The 15,765-nt window shown below is 36.1% G+C and overlaps 1 protein-coding gene across 1 annotated transcript; it reads left to right on the top strand.

The window, feature by feature from the left end:
• The first annotated feature begins 7,950 nt into the window (after window positions 1–7,950).
• Window positions 7,951–15,383, top strand: LOC113219688 (inactive phospholipase C-like protein 1). The gene is made up of 3 exons (XM_031936418.1): window positions 7,951–10,428; window positions 13,057–13,260; window positions 15,219–15,383. The coding sequence occupies exons 1-3, from the start codon at window positions 8,008–8,010 to the stop codon at window positions 15,381–15,383; spliced, it is 2,790 nt and encodes a 929-aa protein (XP_031792278.1). The 5' UTR covers window positions 7,951–8,007.
• Window positions 15,384–15,765: the final 382 nt, after the last annotated feature.

Below are 15,765 nucleotides of genomic sequence, written 5' to 3'. Positions count from 1 at the left end.
ATGCCTCATCAGCCTTTTATGCTCCTTTGTGGACTTGGCTCATGAACATCTTTAATGTTATTTAAAGCTGTTTTTATTGTTTATTTAGAAGCATTCTTTATACATTTTACCCTAATTATTAAATTTGATGATCTTTGTTCTTATTTACTGATTTAATTAGCTACAAAATTCATACATTAAAATTTATTCCAGACATTAGTGTTGGGATTAATGATTTTTTAAAGAATGAATCACTTGTACAATGCATAGCCCAGAGTACGGGTTCAGTGAATCTTTGTGTAAATGAAAGTTGTATTTGAAATAATCCATGGAATGTGTATAATAAGAATCATTCTTGCAGAAAAACCCTAACTGGATGGAAACTATGCAGGAGAAGAGCTTGAGATAATCACTTTTATTTAGAGTATCCCTTCCTAATGAGTTCTAATGAGCAAATGATTGCAGTGGGGTACAGCACAGGGGAAGCTTCTTCTGTTTAACAAAATAAATCAATGGTACTAACTACCCACTCTGAAATGGACTGTTTTGTTTTGTTTTGTTTTGTTTTCTCTGCACTGTATCGCTAGCCTTGCCTGTAGAACATCAATTATTTTTGCTTCCAAGTGAAGAGAGTCATTTCAGAGAAGATGTGTAAGATTTAGAGGGTCACTGGCTGCCTATATTTTAATTAGTATCCCATCCCCACCACAGCATATGTATCAGAGTGGGTTTCCTAAAGGAGATGGCTTTAGTGCATTTTGTGAAATGAATCACCTCTTATAAATAAAATTTAATGGTAAATTCAGACATAGAACTCAATTTGGCTAGAGAAATGTGCGTGCATACACTTAGCGTTGCCTTTAATTAATTCTGTTGACTTAGAAGATGGTGTAGACAATAAATGCTTTCTTTATTGATCATAAAATAACTGTTCAGATCCTCACCAATAAGGTATACACTAGGGAAGGTCAATGGTTTACTTGGATTATGCTTCAGCTACTTCTCAATAGTGGCTATTAGGACCTCCACTCCCACTGTATCACACAGTGACCCTGGGCAAGTCACATGGTGTTAACCATAAATAAGTGCATCACCTGTTTGTGTCTCTGCATTAAGTAACTGGAGTTGACCATGGGAATAATACTTGGGAAATTTTAACATGAAATTAATGGTATCATTCTACAGTTGCAGGCTTTCCTTTTCTGAAGCTTGAAGGCAACAGATATAGTGATGATCCCATCTCCCCCACCACCTTGAATTTGTGTGAAGCGTTAGGCCTTGTGTATGGGTATGGGTTTTCTCCAGACCACTTAACTGCCAAACATGGATGTGATTTTGGGCATAGGCCCATTGGACAGGCAAAGTGTGTGCATCAGAACTGAATTCCATTCTGTGATCACAATCCAGGTTAGTGAAGCCAACATTTTTGAGGATACCCCTCTTCTGGATTGGTTACTCTCTGCCACTGCCTGTTGTTCAGTCTCACTTGGGGCCACTTTATCTCACTTAGTGTATGGTAGCCATCCTGGCTGTCTTTCCCACTGCAGGACTTTTGTTCCTTCCCTGGAACCCTTTACTCTCAGCTCATGTCATGGCTGCAGTTTGGGTCTCATTTTGTTCTCTATCCTAGGCATCTTAAAAGGAACATAAGACATTCTTTTGCTCAAGTTAGCAGTAACTGCTTAACTGCTGAATTCAGTAAGCTATCTTCAGATCTTAATTTCCAGTATGCTTTCCTTTTAGTCTTGGCATCTGTGGAAGCTCATACTCCTGGTTTTCTTACCCTTCAGCTCTTTTTTTCTTTTATCTGCTCAGCCTCTAAATACTGGTGTTCCTCTGGGTTTAGCCCATCTCCAACTGCTTTTATTTAATAGGTGACTCTACTCTGCTCAAGATTCTGTTTATCCCTTTACAGGTGTAACTTCCAACAGTGAAACTGCAGCCCAGACTTCTCCCTGGAGGTTTGACTCATATATCCAACTTTCCATTGGACAACTTCACCTAGATGGCCCATAGTCATATAAAATTCACCATGGCTCAAAGTAAACTTAATTTCCACTTCCACTTCACTTCCCCTGATATTTCATACCTCATTTAGTAATATTTCCATACACTTCTCACTCAAACCAAAAACCTAGAAGTCATCCTTTACTCAGTCAAGAAGTTCTTGTTTTACCTCATGTTTCTTGATATTTCCCACTCCTCTTCATCCTTTTTATTAGGAACCTACCTAATCCCTTCATCCTTTTTATTAGGAATCCTTTTTATTAGGATACCTTCCTAATCTACCTAATACCTTCATCTTTTGTATTAGGAATCTAGCTCAGGCCATCATTATATCTTTATTGTAATGCTGAATGAAATAGTCATCTAATGTACCATCTTCAGTTTTGTCCATATCAAATCCCTTTAGCACATATGCAGAATGATATATCTAAGATAAAAATGAAACCTTATCAGTTTCCTCCAAACTCTGTAATGTGCTAGCCTCTATCACAGAGTAGGTACCTATTCTTGTTTGTCAAATGAATAAATGAAGAATAAGACCAGAGGCCTCTCAATATCCAAGGTTGGAGCTTATCTGGATTCTAGATTGTATATTGTCTACCATCCTTTGAGAATGTCATGTATCAACCAAATTTTTGTTTCTCAGTTTTGCTTGGAACTTCACAGAACCAGAATGAATAGCGTATTTTTATAGTGTGTAAGTTGCATATAAGAACAGATAGGGTCCCTATGGTGAAAATCAAACCTATCTTTTAGTATAATCTATTAAATTTTTATTAATCATTTCTTAAGAGAACTTTTCAAATGTAAATCTTTCCCTCCCTTACACTACGTAGCTGGAGTTCAGTGTTATGAAACAAAGATTCCTTCTCATCACAGTTTGACAACTGGTGTTTTGATTTCTAGTCTTTAGAGTTGTATAAATTTGTTCTAACAAAGAATCATTTTAGAACTGTTTGCTTAAAAACAACTTGCCAAAACACCAAAAAGTATATGTGATGATATAATTAGATGTTTAAACATGCTCATGAGGTCAAAGGCAGGGAAGCTTGGGCTTGGTATTTCCTTTACTCACTTTTAAATTTTTGTACAATGCTTCAGTGTGCATTTTTCCCCCTGTGTGTTAAAATATACATAACATAAAAGTTACAATTTAACCATTTTTAAGTGTATAAGTACACTTAAGTACATAACCATTTTTAAGTGTATAAGCATTAGGTACATTCACATTTTTTGTGTAATTTCAGTATACTTTGTCCTGAAATTATATTTAAATAATTCAATATTTTCATGATTGAGACCCAAAACTTCCATTGAATAAGTAGAATTTTGGGGGGCTTATCAATGTATTTTGAAGAAAAATGATTTTTTTAAAATTTTGGTTAAGGAGCGGGAAAGCAAATGTCAATGGAAATTTATTTGATTTATCTGAACTTTGTTTCCAATTTTAGCTTAATAAAATTATTAAATATTTTAAAATAGTATTAAAGTATTAAATATTTAGGAAGCTGAAAATCTTTTACTGTTGTGAAGAGTCTCATTTAATCATGATTGGTATCCTATTCCTAACAGTAGTCGATAAGCAACAATGTTGTAGAAAATAATTAAAAAATTAAAAAGACATTTGGCCATTTCCCCCTGTATTTTAAAATGATTTCTAAGTTTAGAAATCAGACCTTATAGCATAAGATTAGGTAGAAATTATCTTTATTATATACATATATTAGAAACAGTGCTTATAGATAAATCAGTCTTGTGTTGTACAAAAGAGTAAAATATTTGTCTATTGCTTTGCTAGTTCATGAGACTCGTCTTGTTTCTGATGATTGAATCCTTTATAAGATATTGAGTGATTTCAAAAGACAGTAGATCCAAAATGTGAAGTATTATTTAGAGATGTTCAGAGACCATATAAACCCAATTTTGTTTATTTTTTAAATTTAACTTATTTAAATGTGATTCCTTTCTTGCGAAATGATAATGTGGAGACTTATGTATAGAATGTTAGAAAGTAGAAAGGATTGAATTCAATGTCTGACTAATTATTGGACTCAACTGCAGTATGAGGTTAAGCTTTAATTTAGGGGACAGAGGCATGACAATGCACTATTTATCTTAATAAATTTAAAGCTTTTGTTGTAAGCTGCTCAAAGAGAATCTTTGGTTGTGGGACGGGAGTCGGGTGGAAGTGGTATTGGTACTTTAGCCTCTTGCCTTCATACTCGTGTGAGGAGAGTTAGCTTTGAAATAAACTGAAAGACCTTGGAGTTGATAAAAATCTCCTGGAAAGATGTTATAGTCATTGGAATCAGTTCAATCATCTAATGAGCTAGACATTGACTGGAGCACACCTGAACTGATAATAAACTTGGTTTCTTTTGGAAAGTGCTAAAAATACCCATCTTCCCAATACATACATAACATAAAATTTACCGTTTGACCATTTTTAAGTATATAGTTGAATTGTGTTAAGTGTATAGTGAATCAAATTGACTCTCATTCAATCATCATCATCATAATTATTATGTTTTCTATTTACCAAGAAGGAAAACTGACACCTAACCTTCAACTTTTTCTAGTCTGTTTACCTTAATATTCCTTCTTTCCCACCACCAATCTGCCAAGTTCTGCTTGAGGGAATACAGATGTAGGGGTGTAGGACTGTGGTGGTGAAGAAGCTTAGAAGGTTTGAAGTCTTCCACCCTTCCTGTCTGCTGAGGCACCATTTCCATCTCCCCTCTTCTTTCCCAGCCTGTCAGAGCCAATTGCATGGCTATTGAAAGAACAGCATGATTACTCTCTGAATCCAGACATTTTCCTTTCCTGTGGCAGACCTGGAGAAATATCAGAGTCCTGAACCTTTTCCAGCATATTTTGAATGTACATAATCTTGGCTGTAGTCATCAGCAGACAAACTAATTATTCATTCACACATGCTCTGGCCAAGTTTTAGCTCATTTGGAAACTTGTAATGACTTTGGATTCTGTCCTTTGTAAAATGACAACCTAAGAATCATATCTTTTTTGCTGGTTCCAAGTTTTAGGTGGGATTTTGCTATAAGTTTTATAATCATGTAGGAATTGTGGGTCAAAGCAAGAAATTAGCATTATGGGCAGGTGGATTCTTTTGCAGGCTAGATAGAAAACATATATTTCTTGAAGGCTTGTCATGCTAGGGGGGAATGTCTTGATTTAAGGAGATACGGCAGAGGAGAGCCTTGTAAGAGAAAGCTATTCTGATAAGAGTGATTTTGTTCTTACAAATAAACAGTGGCTCAAATCAGTAACAGAGCGATAGACTATGGAGAATGCTAGTGTAATGTCATATTTGGGGTATGGGAACCATATACATTCATTTAGAGTAGCATTAATTTCCCATTTAATATTTGTTAGAAACTGTTAGAGATTTTATCACTCTGCTGACAACAATTCTATTTGGAACATGAACTGCTTATATAAAAATCATTTTTAATGTGAAAGCTCTCATTAGCTTAAAATGCAAGTCTTTAAAAGCTTGAGTCACAATCTCATTTATCTTCAGAATTCACAGTTTTCTTCTTTATTTTACTTGGTAGATTAATCCTATCTCAGCAATGCCATTAGGTGCTTGCCTTGATGGTGTGGAAAAATACACACAAACATCTGATATTTCTAAGCATGTGGGTTGTGACAAATTTAAATGTGTTCTAATAGAGCATCTGTGTATAACTAGCTGAAGATTTATAGGTGTTTTTTAACTTAAGGATGAGGAAATTGACCACTCTAGGATAATTAAAAATAGCAACTCTTTGTAAAAGCAGGAGCTAAGTTGTTCAATGCCAGGACACCAATAGGCAATATTCTGTAATCTAAATTGAGTAATTTCTATCATTGTCACTTGAAGATCTGATATATATTGGAGTCAATGAGTCATCCCACCAACATCTCATAACTAAAGCAAATTTTGTTTCCTTTTCATGGGTAGAGTTTTAGTCAATTGAATAATAAATTATCCTGTCTTTTCTGAATCATAGGATAGGCAAGCTTATATAGGCAGAACTGATGAAATGAGGTCCCAGAGAAGATATTCTACCCTGTTTTAAAATATTTCCAATGAAGGATAGGGTCCAGACTACTTTGGTTATAGTTTTCGGTATTTGAAATAGTAATCTCATGTGGTTGTTTTAAAAATATTTTCAATTTATCACTGAAGATTTGTCTGAAATGTTCAGAAGTCAGGAATGAATTAACTTCTGTATAATACCCAATATCCTGGTCAGTACCTACTCATAGTCCTACAGTTACTGGGTGTATAAGGCAATGCTCCTCTTCCTTTGAAAAGCATAACCTTTCAAGCACTTACAGTTTATAAAGAACAGTCATGCATATTTTCTGTTTTCAGTCTCACAATGACACTATGTTATATAAAAAGATTACTAATTCCTATCAGAAATTAAGATTGAGAGAGGTTAAGTGACTTACTCAAGGTCATATATTTAGCGAGTGGAATAATTACAACTCAAGAACATGGTGGTATGTGCCTGTAATCCCAGCTACTTGGGAGGCTGAGGCAGGAGAATCACCTGAACTCGGGAGGCGGAGGTTGCATTGCAGTGAGATCATGCCACTGCACTCCAACCTGGGCAACAGAGCGAGATTCTGTCAAAAAAAAAAAAAAAAAAGAACAGTTATTTTTTCTCCAAGGACAGGGTACTTTGTACTCTACATTTTGCTGACTCTTTGGTATGCTTATAAAATTGGGCATGGTAAACATGCATTATGATGCTTTTGGGAAATTTGTTCCTGGGGCAATCATGTGAATTGGGATGTGGTTGGGAGCATCATTAATTGAGTCTGTGGTCAGAACAGAGACTAGTGTAAAGAAATACCCAGTTTAAGTGGCATCAGTCAGATATTCAGTGTAAATGAATTGGGAATGATAGACACAGTGGACAGCCCAAGACTGAAATGAAATCCATCATCTCATGAGTATTCAGAGGACTGGAACTGTATTTTAGGAAGGATGATAGGGGAGAAGGCCTAGACACAATCAAAAGGAAAACAGTCTCAAAAAATAATAAACCTGCTTAAGATACTCTCTTCTGAACAGATGAAGTTTGATGACCGTTGGCCCTGTTGGTCAGGGAAGGGTGAAATGGGCTGAGGAAACTGGAATTCTATAACACTAAGATCCAAGGACACTTCCAGAAATGGCATTTGCAAGGTGGAAGTGTTCCCTGTAAAATCTTCTGGCAAAGGGCTTTGAAATTTAACTTATATTGGAAGAACCTTAAAAAGAGAGTAGAGCCATTCATATTTCTATTTGGTTTAAGCTGTGCCTGCTAATAACATTACACTGAAATGCAGGTGTGAATTCCTATAATGTTAAAATCTAATTGTTTACCTCGGTTTGAAAATTTGCTCAAATGCGAGTGATTGGCTATTATTAGCTCTCAATTTGACTTTCAAGACACCTTGAAAAAGCTTGAGAAAAAAAGTGATTTCTAGTTAAGCTGTTCAGTTAAGCACTTTGTGATACAAAGTATGTTAAGGTAAAACCATTTATTTAAATCAACCTTAAGAAAACCTCTTTAAAAGGTTGCAAAGTATAAATGAGGAAACCTGTAAAAATATACAGCTTCATTTCTGTTGCATATTTATTGGGAGTTGAGCTAGGTAGTTGAGGCACCAGCATGAGGTTCTTAAGAAATCTGCTTTAAGGAACAAATCAGAGTGATTTGTACTTAATACTTGATTTTGTTTCAAAGACCACACAGGCATCTGAAAAATAAGCTTTTTCCTGAATCCTATAATTTCAGCTTTCTTGGCAATTTCTTTTTTCTGATACAGTGAAAAGGTGAACTTTAGGCTAGCCTCTATTCAAATAATCACAATATGTGAATCGAAGTTTGAGGAGTTCATAGAGTGTTACTGAATTTGTCTGTTTTCTAAAAGATATTGATTCATTCTTTTCAAATTATTTTACAGGATCCTTCAAACCAAAAATGTGGTGGAAGAAAGAAAACCGTGTCTTTCAGCAGCATGCCATCGGAAAAGAAAATTAGCAGTGCAAATGACTGCATCAGCTTCATGCAAGCTGGCTGTGAGCTGAAGAAAGTCCGGCCAAATTCTCGCATTTACAACCGTTTTTTCACTTTGGACACAGACCTCCAAGCTCTTCGCTGGGAACCTTCAAAGAAAGACCTCGAGAAAGCCAAACTTGATATTTCTGCCATAAAAGAGATCAGACTGGGGAAAAACACGGAAACATTTAGAAACAATGGCCTTGCTGACCAGATCTGTGAGGACTGTGCCTTTTCCATACTCCATGGGGAAAACTATGAGTCTCTGGACCTAGTTGCTAACTCAGCAGATGTGGCAAACATCTGGGTGTCTGGGTTACGGTACCTGGTTTCTCGAAGTAAGCAGCCTCTTGATTTTATGGAGGGCAACCAGAACACACCACGGTTCATGTGGTTGAAAACAGTGTTTGAAGCAGCAGATGTTGATGGGAATGGGATTATGTTGGAAGACACCTCTGTAGAGTTAATAAAACAACTCAACCCTACTCTGAAGGAAGCCAAGATCAGGTTAAAGTTTAAAGAAATCCAGAAGAGCAAGGAAAAACTAACCACTCGCGTGACCGAAGAGGAATTTTGTGAAGCTTTTTGTGAACTTTGCACCAGGCCGGAAGTGTATTTCTTACTTGTACAGATATCTAAAAACAAAGAATATTTGGATGCCAATGATCTCATGCTCTTTTTAGAAGCTGAGCAAGGAGTCACCCATATCACCGAGGATATGTGCTTAGACATCATAAGGAGATACGAACTTTCTGAAGAGGGACGTCAAAAAGGGTTTCTTGCAATTGATGGCTTTACCCAGTATTTATTGTCATCAGAATGTGACATTTTTGATCCTGAGCAAAAGAAGGTTGCCCAAGATATGACCCAGCCATTATCTCACTACTATATCAATGCCTCTCATAACACCTATCTAATAGAAGACCAGTTCAGGGGGCCAGCTGACATCAATGGGTATGTTAGAGCTTTGAAAATGGGCTGTCGAAGCATTGAACTTGATGTAAGTGATGGTTCCGATAATGAACCAATCCTTTGTAATCGAAATAACATGACAACACATGTTTCCTTTCGAAGTGTCATAGAGGTAATAAATAAATTTGCCTTTGTTGCTTCTGAATACCCACTCATTCTTTGCTTGGGAAATCATTGCTCCTTGCTACAGCAGAAGGTAATGGTTCAACAGATGAAAAAGGTCTTTGGCAATAAACTCTATACCGAAGCACCTTTGCCCTCAGAGTCCTACCTCCCATCACCAGAGAAATTAAAAAGAATGATCATTGTGAAAGGAAAGAAGTTGCCTTCTGATCCAGATGTGTTAGAAGGAGAAGTAACAGATGAAGATGAAGAAGCCGAAATGTCTCGAAGGATGTCGGTAGATTACAATGGTGAGCAGAAACAAATCCGACTCTGTAGGGAGCTCTCTGATTTGGTATCTATTTGTAAATCTGTTCAGTACAGGGATTTTGAACTATCTATGAAAAGCCAAAACTATTGGGAAATTTGTTCATTTAGTGAAACAGAGGCCAGCCGCATTGCAAATGAGTACCCAGAGGATTTTGTTAATTATAATAAGAAGTTCTTATCAAGAATCTATCCCAGTGCCATGAGGATCGATTCCAGTAACTTGAATCCACAGGACTTTTGGAATTGTGGCTGTCAGATTGTAGCAATGAATTTTCAGACTCCAGGTCCAATGATGGACCTTCACACGGGTTGGTTTCTTCAAAATGGGGGATGTGGTTATGTTCTAAGGCCATCTATCATGCGAGATGAAGTTTCTTACTTCAGCGCAAATACAAAGGGCATTGTACCTGGGGTGTCTCCTCTAGCTCTTCATATCAAGATCATCAGTGGTCAGAATTTCCCAAAGCCCAAGGGAGCTTGTGCCAAAGGGGATGTCATAGATCCCTATGTGTGTATAGAGATACACGGAATTCCAGCGGATTGTTCAGAACAAAGAACTAAAACTGTACAACAAAACAGTGATAATCCTATTTTTGATGAAACTTTTGAGTTCCAAGTAAACCTACCTGAGTTGGCCATGATCCGTTTTGTTGCTCTGGATGATGACTACATTGGGGATGAGTTTATAGGGCAATATACGATACCATTTGAATGTTTGCAGCCTGGATATCGGCATGTTCCCCTGCGCTCTTTTGTGGGTGACATCATGGAGCACGTAACCCTTTTTGTCCACATAGCAATAACTAATCGAAGTGGAGGAGGAAAGGCACAGAAGCGCAGTCTTTCAGTGAGAATGGGGAAGAAAGTTCGGGAGTATACCATGCTCAGGAATATCGGTCTTAAAACCATTGATGACATCTTTAAAATAGCAGTTCATCCATTACGAGAAGCCATAGATATGAGAGAAAACATGCAGGTAGGAGAAACATCCTGCACTCTCCTTCCCTATTCCTGCTTATTCCTACCCTTCTAATGTTTTATTAATGAATTGATTTGCAAAAATTTATCAGAAAGATTGTTTAAGTCTGGACGTGGTGACTCATGCCTATATCCCAGGACTTTGGGAGGCTGAGGCCAGGAGTTGGAGCCCAGCTTGGGAAACATGGTGAAACCCTGTATCCCTAAAAAATACAAAAGTTAGTGAGGTGTGGTGGTGAGCATGTGTAGTCCCAGCTACCCAGGAGGCTGAGGTGGAAGGATTACTTGAGCCTGGGAGGTCAATGATGCAGTGAGCTGTGATTGTACGAGTGCAGTCCAGCCTGGGCAACAATAGAACAAGTCCCTATCTGAAAATGAAAAAAGAAAGAAAGATGTATAAACCTGTGTACCATTGAACTAAGTTCAGTATTGTCTGTGATAAAACAGATATATTTTGTTTCTAACTGTGAATGCTGTGTTAAGTTCGGACTGAACTAAGATGTAGCAAAATGCTGTATATCCATTAAATATCCTTAGTACAAAACTGAATCGATATATGGAAATGTGCATCTGAAACAATGGGAAAAAAAGTAGAATATACACTATATGTATGTAATACATAAAAAATTTATACAAACACACACATACTAATTACCAGTGTATATATAACATATTTGCAGATATGAACATGAGAGAGAATTTGAAGTGATATAAAAGTGTAATGCCTATTAGGTTATTTTTTAGTTTTAAACTATGTATAATGACAACAATAATAAATTACTCCCCACAAGAACAAGTAAAACTAAACAACAACAAAAAAAATCAGCACTCAAGCTTGTTGAAAAATATTTAACCTTGTCTTAGAAATGTGGTTTAATTGAAAGAACATGGGTTCTTGATCAAATCTATCCCTGTGCGATCTTCAGCAAATTATTTCAGGTCTCTGCTCATCAATATTCTCCACATAAAGTAGAAAAATAATTATACTTATCACAAGATTATTATTAGAGTAAAATTAGAGTATATGGAAATTGACTAGCCTCAACATTTAGAAATTCAATGTTAAGTTTTCTTTCCTTCATTAATGCTTATAATCTGAGACAGTGTTAAACTTAAAAAAAAACTACTTAATATATTTATTAGGCTAGTGTTATTAGATGCAAACAATAACAGATATTCACTGAGTATCTGCAATGTGCAAAGTGGATATTATTCAATTCACTTTATTTCTTTAGCTGATGTGTTTATAATAATCCTCACCAAAAATCCCTGTTTTCAAGATAGAGAATAAATTTGAAAAAGTTAATACATTTCCCAAATATTGCAAGTTAACAAATAACAATGTTGGCCTTTAAATCCAGGACTGCCAGTATTTAATAGAACAACAGGGTGAGTATAGTTAATAATAACTGCACATTTTAGAGTAACGTAAAGAGTCTAATTGGATTGTTTGCAAGTCAATGGATAAATGCTTGAGGGGATACATACCCCATTCTTCATGATGTGCTTATTTCATATTGCATGCTTGTATCAAGACATCTCATGTACCTCATAAATATATATACCTACTATGTACCTACAAAAGTTAAAAATTAAGGAAAATAAATCCAGGATTGCCTAATACCAAAATCCATTACCATTATCATTCACGTGATGCAGAACCATAAACCCATGACCCAGTTAAATACTTGTGGTGGGTTGTCTTAGCCACCATTTAAAAAATAGAATCCAAATAATATCAGCATATTCTATGTACCTTTTTCTGACATAATTCTAGTACTATTATAAATCCCTATGTTAGATTAGTTATAAACCATTTCTGCACTTAACTTTATAGATTAGACTTTACATATTTTATATAATTCTTGAAATATGTACTTTGCATATTTTATATTATGTATTTAAAATACATAGAAGAAGAGTTATAGATAAAGCATATCCAGGTAGCATTGATAGTTCATATTATCTTAACATAAAGTCTTTGGGGTTAAGGATTTTTTGGAGTCTCATCAGTAGAAAAATGAAGGTGATCATTGTCATGAAATTCATGAGACACATAATAAGTTAGGTACTGTTTGCTGTGGGTAAAATGTGAAATAGTCATAACTTCTATTTCAAATGAATTTTTTGAAAAGACTGTAACATGGACAAATGTAGCTCTACATGAAATGTGCTTTCAGTGTGTGTGTCTGTCGGGTGCCTTTCTGATGAAGTGACAAAGGAATGCCATTGATTAGTCAGATGGAGGGTGGTGAGCAGTAGCATCCTGCTACTTTGAGGAAAAAGGCCCTAGCGAAATGCACTCCAGTATACAACCCCTGCCATTATGTTTTCCTGATCACCATGATACAAATCACACATGGCATTCATGATCAGCCAGTACTTAGTTGTGTGACTCTCCCAGTGCTCTGTTTTGAAAAGCACTGCATAGCCTTGTGTCCCAATCTGCTTTGCTTTCATGGGATGTTTGTGGTGATTGGTAAAAATTGAGCAAGATGAAGTATAGTCATGAATTAGCTCTGTGTATTATCTTTTAAAAATGAATATACTTTTCTATAAACCTGGGAGTGCTGGGGATGATGTGTCAGATGGTCAGAAGTGTGATTCCATGTTTTCTTCCTCACAGAACGCAATCGTGTCTATTAAGGAACTATGTGGACTCCCTCCAATTGCCAGTCTGAAGCAGTGCCTGTTAACTCTGTCATCTCGGCTCATCACCAGTGACAATACTCCTTCAGTCTCACTTGTGATGAAAGACAACTTTCCTTACCTGGAGCCTCTGAGTGCAATTCCAGATGTGCAGAAAAAGATGCTGGCTGCTTATGATCTGGTAAGAAATTGTGACTCCATATTTTTTATCTGTGTGTGCATGTGAAATCATGAATAGCAGGGACTCCTTTGTGGAACTCCAGTGAATAACACAGGGTGACTACCTGTGAAACATGGATTGGAGGTAGCATGCCGAGCTGGCCCATTCAGCTTCCGCTAAGTCTCAGTGGAGACCTCTGAGAAAATGACTTGAACCTGGAGCTCCACAGGTTATAAGTGGAAAAGCTCTGCTTTAGCGAAGAATGAATTATTTTTTAAAAACCCTCAAAAATATGTACACTCATCATCTAAATGACTTTAGAGTGCAATATAACCATTTAATTGTACACCTATGGGAAGTAAACATGTCTCAGTGCTGCCTTATGATGGTTGAGACAAAATTTATATGGAATCTATGTTTTTCCACTAATCCCTAGAATGTACCCCTTATCCTCATGGTCCAAAATGGGTGCTGAGCTCCAGCAATAATATCTGCATTCTAACCATCAGGAATGATGAAAAGAAGTAAGACATAGCTTCTTCCTTTTAGGACATTTATCTGAAATAGAATAGATCATATTTGCTTTTATTTCATCAGCCTGGAGTTGACACATATCCACACTTAGTTGCAAAGGAGAATGGAAAATATCATTTCAAGGGGCCATATGCTAAATGTTGTCTCTTCTGTTACGAGGAAATAAAGGGAGAATGGATATCAAGGGACAACCAATAGTCTGCTACAGAGGTGAATAAGCAATTCACTTCCCCACCCCACCCCCCACCCAATAACAATGAAAAATGAAAAACAGTTAACCTTAAAATAAGTTTTAAATTAGAAATTAAGAAAATATAGTAAGATATTCCCCTCAATATTAAATTGACATTTTTTTCTCTTTAAAAATAGTACCTCTGATCAAGGATTTAAGGAAGTAGATACCTTCATTCATCTACCTCCAGTGGATAAATGAATTGATATAATATTTCTTGGAGAAACAATTGGCAATACAATTTAAAATGCTTATTAGTTTGATCTATAGAGTTCGTTTTCTTGGATTTATTCTAAGCCAATAGAGAGATGCATAAACATTTATGTTAATAATGTCAACATGGAAAGATTAGCTAAGTGAAATGTAATAATCTATATTATAGATTCCTTTGAAGATATTAAAATCATGTGTTAGAAGAATATTTAATGGTATGGAGAAGTCCTTACAATGTTTTCTAGAAAATTTGATTACAAAAAAATGGGCAATAGGATTTAAATTACATTTCTATGTATATGCACCTAAGTTGCTAGCAGGTTATAAATAGTAATTGTTTTTATATGAGAGTGAATTATATTTTCTTGTTTATGCTTTTCTATATTTTTTCTGTATTCACCAAACTCTTTATAATGAACCCAACTAATTTTATAATTGAATAAAATAAACCTTCAGGAAGAAAAGATGAAGATTTTATCATTAAAAAAACAACTAGAAGAAAGATATTTGAGGTAAATGTTCTATGAATGAAAAATAAAAATTTCCACAGGGCATGTTCTGCTTATGAATGACCATACCTGTTATAAACTATACTTCATGGTTGCTAGGGAAAAGTTTACCTATTACCTGCATCTCATTTTTCATGAAATCAATTTTTTCAACATAAAAATGGGGACTGAAAGCTATTCAGTGAATAGGTATAATTGCCATCTAAGAGGTGAAATTAGGGTACTTGTTGCCATAGAGACAGACAGTAGAAATCACTTATTCCTCCGCTTCTCTTTTAAGCTAAGAAAGAGAAATCATTCGTGGCGAGGGAGCTCCCTGAAGCTGACCTGTAGTAAGCAGAAGGATACCTGGTCTGGGGCTGGGCAATTTCCATTTCACATCCCTGAGCGTGTGACAGTGTCTTGTGTTTTCAGTTTTATCTGCTGAAGCCAAGACTGAAATATTAGCCTTTTTCTCATCTGTATTATTCAAATGCAAATTGTAATTGCAGGCAGAGTATGGTTTTCCAAAGATTAATATAAAAGGCTATGGTGGAAGCAGAAATACTTATAATGAAGTCTTTCATGTACAGTTCTCTATGGAAAACCATTTTGGGAGGGAATTAAGTGTAAATATCCCGACACCACATGGTAAACTTGGTAGAATTCAGAAGTGATTAAGAACACCATTGTCATCTCTGTTGAGTATTTATTTTGAGGGATGGGGTGGGTGGGGACAGATACATGTAATGAGGATATTGGCCTTGAAATTAAAACACCATTTTTACTTTCTAGGATTTGCATTGTTATGGTTGGCATCCTTAGTGCTCTTAGTGTCTTACTGTTTGTATTAATCTTAAATAGGTCTTCTAAGATCTCTTCAGATCTAGAGTGAACATTTAAAAACATAGATCAAGGGTCTGGTTTACACCTGCAATCCCAGGACTTTAGGAGGCCAAGGCAGGTGGATCACCTGAAGTCAAGAGTTTGAGACCAGCCTGGCCAACATAGTGAAACCCCATCTCTACTAAAAATACAAAAATTAGCCGGACATGGTGG

The sequence above is a fragment of the Piliocolobus tephrosceles genome, chromosome 11 (genome assembly GCF_002776525.5).
Source record: "Piliocolobus tephrosceles isolate RC106 chromosome 11, ASM277652v3, whole genome shotgun sequence".
NCBI classification, from domain to species: domain Eukaryota; kingdom Metazoa; phylum Chordata; class Mammalia; order Primates; family Cercopithecidae; genus Piliocolobus; species Piliocolobus tephrosceles.
The sequence above is the reverse complement of the archived record's forward strand: the minus strand, read 5'-3'. Positions and strand labels throughout refer to the sequence as shown.

Bases quoted from the DNA above. Each gene is read 5' to 3' on its own strand.
- LOC113219688 (XM_031936418.1), top strand. From the start codon at position 8,008: ATGCCATCGGAAAAGAAAATTAGCAGTGCAAATGACTGCATCAGCTTC. The intron at 10,429-13,056 runs GTAGGAGAAACA...TCTTCCTCACAG, and splicing joins ATATGAGAGAAAACATGCAG to AACGCAATCGTGTCTATTAA. The intron at 13,261-15,218 runs GTAAGAAATTGT...TTGTAATTGCAG, and splicing joins TGCTGGCTGCTTATGATCTG to GCAGAGTATGGTTTTCCAAA.